Here is a 7,302-nt window from a genome sequence, read left to right as displayed (position 1 = left end):
GAACAAGATTTTGGCTATAGTGATGCTCACTTCATGGGCTACCTGGAAACTTCTCTTGATCATGATAGTGAGAAGAATGATGTTGCTGCTGTCTTAGTGCCAACCCTGACAAATTTGCCTGCTGCTGAGGAAACCAGTAATAAAGAAACACTGCCATGTCTTGACCATTTAGATGTTTCTGAGCGAACGCACATAGAAAATCTTTTGCTAAAGTATCCAAATCTTTTCATCTCTGATTTCACTGACAGCGATGTTGTTCACAGTGTTCCAACAGGAGATGCTGCACCAACAGTTACACGTCAGTAGAGACTTCCTCATACTGCAAGACAAGTTATCAGGGAACAGTGTGATATGATGGAGAAAGCTGGAGTGATAGAGCCATCAGTGAGCCCTTGGATTTCGCCAGTTGTACTTGTGAGGAAGAAAGATGGTTCTGTAAGATTTTGAGTCGATTTTCGGAATTTTAATGCACTGACGTAGCCGAAAGTTATCCTTTACCTCCAGTTCAGCAAATGTTAGACGACCTCAATGATTCTACTATCTTCACTTCTTTTGATGCTCGAAATGCATATTGGGCTATTCCAGTAGCACCAGATGACAGACCAGTTCTGCAGAATGCCGAATGCATCTCAGACCTTCCAGAGTACAATTAACCTCGTGTTTGCAAGTGTTCTTGATAAGCATACTGCTGCTTATTTGGACGACATTGTTGTCTTTTCCAGAGGGTTACAACATCTCAAAGATTTGAAAGAAACCATAGATTTAATCCATGCTGCTTGCCTAAGGCTAAATCCAGACAAATGTGAGGTTGCAGTACGCTGCTTCAAGTTTTTCGGACACATCATTTCCGAGGAGGGAATACTACCAGACTCTAAGGATGCAAAAGGTGTAAGACGTTTTTTGGGATCCTCAGGATTTTTTTAGGCGTCATACTAAAAATTATGCTGCAATTGCCTCTCCACTCTTTCGCAAAGATGCAAAGTTTCAATGGAACTCGGACGTTCAACAGTCATTCGACAAGCTTAAGGGTGCTCTGGTTTCTGCCCCAGTCCTGTGTAACTCATGTTATGAGAAGCTTTTTGAGGTACACACTGATACTTCTAAAGTGGCTGTAGGTACTTGTCTTATGCAACGGGATAATTCAGGTATTAGCTGTCAGAGCTTTTGACCTATATATATATATATATATATATATATATATATATATTATATATATATATATATATATATATATATATATATATATATATATATGTACGTCACTTTACCACCCTCTTTGTTATATATTTTCCAGAAAAAAATAAAAGTCGTGTGATATCCCGATGGTATGTCGAGCTGCAACACTATGACTTTAAAGTCATGTATTGACGTGGCAGTAACCATCAAGTTCTAGACATGGTCTCACGGGCTGCAGCCATTGCATCGGTACATATTGAAACTCTGGACCCAACATTGCTCAGGGCAGAACAAAATAAAGACTCGTTAATACAGGAAATCATCACCTACTTAGAAGGTGGACAGTTGCCAAAAAGTAAGCTTCCAACATCTCTCTGCGAGTTTGAAATTAGTCTTGGTGTTCTTTATCATCTCCGTGAGCAGAGTGATCGCCTTCTTCGACGTGTTGTAGTAACAGTACAACTTCAGCTGTCTGTTTTAAGATTGGCACAATGTGCGCCATTGCCATTCAGGTGTGTTTCGTACCTACACCAAAGCAAAGCAATTATTTTATTACCCTAATATGCTTTCCAGGACTAAGCATTTTGTTACAGAATGCCAAGAGTCTCAGATCCGGAAGGGCTGTGCTTCAAAGAATGCACCCCTTGCTTCAGCACCTGAAGTCAGTCATCCTTTGGAGCGCGTCTCGGCTGATCTTATGCAATTACCACGGTCTTCACGTGGAAATCTCTACGTGTTGGTAATAGTAGACCACCTTAGCCGCTTTGTAGAGCTGATACCTTTGCCAAACAAAAAGGCTCATACAATTGCTGAAGCCTTCATAGATGGTTATTTTACTATTTGTGGGATACCTCTGGAGCTACAAACAGATGAGGCCGGTGAATTTGATAACAAGCTTATGGCTCTTGTATGTGAGTTACTCATCCAGTTCAGAGTGACAGTGCCATATCATCCACAGACAAACGGGGTAGTAGAGAGGACAAATAGAGCAATCAAGTCTGCTCTGATCGCAATATGCACACATAATGTCCGCACTTGGGATGATTACCTTCTCCAGGTAAGATTTGCCCTGAATACCAGTATTCATGGAACTGTAATGGATCAACCACTCTACCTTTTTATAGGCCATCATGTAGATATTCCTGTAGGATTGGCAAAGCCACCTGTGTATGATGATGATTCTCCTATCGCGATGCTTCGGGAACGTTTAGAAGAAGCTTGGAAAGCAGCACAAGAAGCCTCCCGCATCGCTCGGCAAGGATGGACAAGAGAATACGTATCCGGAAGAACCTTTCCTTGCAAGAAGACTCATTAGTACTCTGCAAAGCGAACAGACGTCCCAACACTGACGCGGCTCTAGTCCGTTCACGAGAAAATCCAGAAATTACCTTTCCTGGACACTGATCCATCGGGGTGACAATGGCCTACGTTTCTCTGTATACAGGAAGCCTACAAATAAAGATGAATATATCCATTATTATTCCGCCCACAGCAACAAAACAAAATCCGGTGTGGTAATTGGCTTCTTCGTCAGAGCACTGAGGATCTGCAGCCCTGAATTTCTTGAGGATGAGGTTGCCTATGTATTTAATTCTTTTATGAAATACCAATATACCAGAGGCTTCCTGCTAAACCTCAGAAAGAAGGCGGAGAACATACTCGCAGGATCGGAACCTGCTCCCTCTTCTAATAATGTTCTCATATTACCGCCATGAAGCATTTCCCAGGCGATCAGCAGATACTTCGGCAAGGGAGTGAGAATCGCCAGCACATCCGGGGAGAAAATACATGACTTAATAAGAAACAAGAAGCGGCCCGAAAGCAACCCTAACAGTGTTGTGTATCGCCTACCCTGCAGCAGATGCGATACAGCATACTTTGGTGAAACAGGCCGTGGTTTCAACACCAGGATCAGCAAATATCGAGCTGACATCTGTCACCACTGGACTTCCAACGACATGGTGGTACATATAGATGAAACTGGACATCTACCGAACTGGAAGGAAGCAGAGATAGTCCATGGAGGACTGAACAAACGAAAAAGAAAAATTATGGAAGCAGCATACATCGCGATGGAGAATAACGTCAACACAGCATCAGGCAGATTCATACTATCCAAGGTCACGGCAACAGTTATACAATCAACGAGTGAGAGGTCACAGTCGTCAGCGCACGCCTGATATATATATTTACTCTGTAATTTCTTCAGTTTATTTCTGACGAAGACAATCGAAACCGGTTAAATACATCTCTAGTATTGTGAAGATATTCATTCTCATTCATACCTATTATTAGCTATGTCATTTTTTTTATGATTATAATTGTTATCATTATTATTATCTTCATCATTATTATTATTATTACTAGTAGTAGTATCATTATCATAATTATTTTTATTATCATCATTATTATATATTAGTTTTATCATTACTATAATAATTATGCTCATTCTTGTTATCATTCATGTTATCATTTTCATTATTATCATGATTATAATCTTACTTGTGCTGTTGTTGTTATTATTATTCTCTTTAGCAACAATCGTATTTTATTCCCACGGCACTCACTGGCTCGAGACCCTCCAGGTATGATCCTTAGTCCTATAAACATCGAAGCTCGTGATGCTCCATTTACCATGAATCAAGGATCCATCGCGATTTCTTTCTAGCGAGGATCCATTTTTCCTGCGACGCTCTTAAAAGCCCATGATGCATGTCCCGCTGCCACGAGCTTCCCACCATCCATGAAAAAAAGGACAGTTCACCTTGGAAATACAATAAAGTACAGTCCATGAACGAAATACAATGTACCATTACATCAGGTTGCCGGGCTTTTGTAAACGGGAACGAGACGTGTATTTGAGAAGGTAAGTGGGCGAGTTACAGTCGGCGACGGTGAAATTACAGGGTTTAATAGACGCTGGACCTACATCATGGCGGCGGGTGAGAACAGGGCGGATGGTCATCGGTCATTTGTAATTACTGTTTGTGTCACAGCGTCTTGCAGGTGGACGTACAACTTTGGACATACGTTCACTCAGTCTCTCAGTAATGTGGATTTATTTCGGCGTTCTCACAGATGAAACAGATATGTCGAGACATTTTCCTTTTTTATGGGTAGGTGTGAATAGTCTGAATCGATCACACACACACGCACACACACGCGCGCGCGCGCGCGCAGTTACACATCCTACTTCTTTCTTTTCTCACTTTTCTTATTGCCTCCAATATCTGAATGGCATATACTTCACCAACTGACTTTTCTGTTCTCCCTCTTCTTACATTTCCTTTTCCTCAATCTTTCCTATTCCTCTACTTTCTCTTTTCATTCTCCTCTCTCTCCTTCCTTGTTTCCTTCTTCTCTCCTCACTTCGTTCTCCTGCTTATTATCCTTCTCCTCCTCATATTCCACGTCCCTCTCTTGCTTCTCTCTTGCTTCTTGGTTCCTCTCCCTCCGTCTTCCTCCTCGCCTCGCTCTGCAAGGTCACCTCTCCCTCCTCCTTCCTGCCTTGGGGCTGGTCGTCCAAGTGCGGCCAGTGATTTGCCAACCCCGTCATTAGCCTTTTACTAACCCGTATTTAGTGTGGATTCTGATTACTTTATAATTGCCCTTGTTACGGGTGGAATACCGGCGCACGCATATGCTTATTCTTCGCGTTGTGTTGGATCAGGGAGACGTCTCGCTCGCTTGCAGGTTTTATGTGCGTTGGAGGGACACGCGGACTTTGCTGGCGGGGAACTGACGTGAAATATTGTGGATACGTACGCATGATGCCTGAGTTTGGTCAGCCTCCTTTTTGCGCGTGTCCCTTAGTTGCAAGAATCTGCTGGTGCGAAATAAAACTGAAGGAGAATTCCAAAGCGATTCTGAACCTGCAATTTATTTTTCTTCTTTTTGGGGGAGGTTAAGAGCCATTTCGACATATATACTTAGTAGCTATACTTATGAAAGAAAGTATAATATATTTGTTAGTTATTACTAAGATAAATATTTCGCGTTTAATCTTTGCTCACTTCCTCCGGCATGCATGAAACTTCAATTATGATAACGAACTTCCTTATTTAGGTGACGGTAACTACTTTACATAAATTCCATATACAAATTCCACATGTGGTGATAATAATGTAAATCTTCGTCTGTTACAAAACGTACAACAACTGAAAGCATTTCTAATATTAAAGTGCCATTGCGTGTAGGCATTTTTAATTTATAGAGTGCATGGGCGTGGTATGAGTGTGGTAAATTGAGAAGTTAGGACACTGAGCAGAGATACATTGCATGCAGGTGTGCCAAGCTGTAAAGTGTGTGTGTGAATGCAACATATGGTAATGGAATTATTTGAATATGTGGACAGTAGAGGAAGGTATTTAAAAGTTTTTACCTGCGTCTGGATCTGACAGCCGCAAAGGAAAATTTGATTGGTTTGGGATACATGGACCTCGATATCTTATGAAATTAATAATATGCCATACGAATTTGTACATTAGCAGAATTTGCGTTGGCTATGAGGGAAAAGATAGATAGATAGATAAAGAAGAGAGAGAGAGAGAGAGAGAGAGAGAGAGAGAGAGAGAGAGAGAGAGAGAGAGAGAGAGAGAGAGAGAGAGAGAGAGAGAGAGAGAGAGAGAGAGAGAGAGAACAGAAAGAGAGGAAAAAGTAGAAAACGAAAAACAGCTGAAGAACCAGGGTTCATATGGCGGGCCAGGTGTAGGGATTAATATAATACAAAGCGAAGCGTTTCGGTCGAATTCCCAGCGTGGCATTTATAGAAGGTCAGACGAAAAGGCAACTGGCAGGTCGCATTTCTACACGTTGCGTTTGTGTCGAATGAAAAAAAAGAGGGAAATGGTAGTGTTGATGGCAATAGTTATAGTATTACTGAAACGACAGTGATGATAGAATGTACTTTAATAAAGTGGAATAGTGATTGTAGTGATTATCATTACAAGGTTGATAATATAATAGCGGCATTGAATGACATAAGAGCAATAACATTAATGAATGTATGCAAAACAAAAAGAAGTTAAGTTTAAGCAAAGGGCTTTTCAAACATTACAGGAAAGCGTAATTCAGGATGCAATACAAAGGCAGCAGCCACAAACCATGGCGGAAAAACCAAGGGCAGCCGGAAGGGATCTGAAGAGACGCGGGCTGGCAGACTTGGTGCCCGATTTAACGCGCTACATTTCAGCGATTGTGTGCTGGCATAATACAAAATCTCTCGCTCTCTCTCTCTCTCTCTCTCTCTCTCTCTCTCTCTCTCTCTCTCTCTCTCTCTCTCTCTTTATATATATTATATATTTTATATATATATAAAATATATATATTTTATATATAAAATTTATATATACATATATATGTATATATAAGAATATTATATATACAGTATATACGTATATATATATTTTATATAATATATATATATATATATATATATATATATTATATGTGTGTGTGTGTGGTGTGTGTGTGTGTGTGTGTGTGTGTGTTTTGTGTGGTGTGTGTGTGTGTGTGGTGGGGTGTGTGTGTTTTGTGTGCATGTTAGGGTCTCTCTCAAACTCTCTCTCTCTCTCTCTCTCTCGTCTCTCTCAGTATTCTTTTCTCTCTCTCTCTATATATTTTATTTTATATATATATATATATATATATATATATATATACATATATATATATATACCACACACACATATATATATTATATATATAATATATATAGAGAGAAGAGAGAGAGAGAGAGAGAGAGAGAGAGAGAGATACACACACGCACACACACTATCTATCTATCTATCTATTACTCTATATCTATCTATCTGTCTATCTATCTGCTTGCCTGTCTACCTATGTGTATATATATGTATGTGTATATATATACATATATACATATAAATGTATATATACACACACACAAGCACACACATACACACACACACACACATACATACATACACACACACACACACACACCACACACACACACAAAACACACACACACACACACAACACACACACAACACCACACACACACACACACACACCAACAAACACAAAACCACACACACACACACACACACCCCACACCACACACACACACACACAGAAAGAGAGCGAGAGCGAGAGAGAGAGAGA

The 7,302-nt window shown here is 40.4% G+C and overlaps 1 protein-coding gene across 1 annotated transcript; it reads left to right on the top strand.

The window, feature by feature from the left end:
- The first annotated feature begins 354 nt into the window (after positions 1-354).
- Positions 355-2,491, top strand: LOC119576524. The gene is made up of 5 exons (XM_037924209.1): positions 355-435; positions 589-888; positions 1,010-1,145; positions 1,415-1,646; positions 1,750-2,491. The coding sequence occupies exons 1-5, from the start codon at positions 355-357 to the stop codon at positions 2,489-2,491; spliced, it is 1,491 nt and encodes a 496-aa protein (XP_037780137.1).
- The last annotated feature ends 4,811 nt before the right edge of the window (positions 2,492-7,302 follow it).

This window comes from Penaeus monodon, chromosome 1, assembly GCF_015228065.2.
Source record: "Penaeus monodon isolate SGIC_2016 chromosome 1, NSTDA_Pmon_1, whole genome shotgun sequence".
Taxonomy (NCBI): domain Eukaryota; kingdom Metazoa; phylum Arthropoda; class Malacostraca; order Decapoda; family Penaeidae; genus Penaeus; species Penaeus monodon.
The sequence above is the reverse complement of the archived record's forward strand: the minus strand, read 5'-3'. Positions and strand labels throughout refer to the sequence as shown.

Bases quoted from the DNA above. Each gene is read 5' to 3' on its own strand.
- LOC119576524 (XM_037924209.1), top strand. From the start codon at position 355: ATGGAGAAAGCTGGAGTGATAGAGCCATCAGTGAGCCCTTGGATTTCG. The intron at 889-1,009 runs GTAAGACGTTTT...GACGTTCAACAG, and splicing joins ACTCTAAGGATGCAAAAGGT to TCATTCGACAAGCTTAAGGG. The intron at 1,146-1,414 runs GTATTAGCTGTC...CACGGGCTGCAG, and splicing joins TATGCAACGGGATAATTCAG to CCATTGCATCGGTACATATT.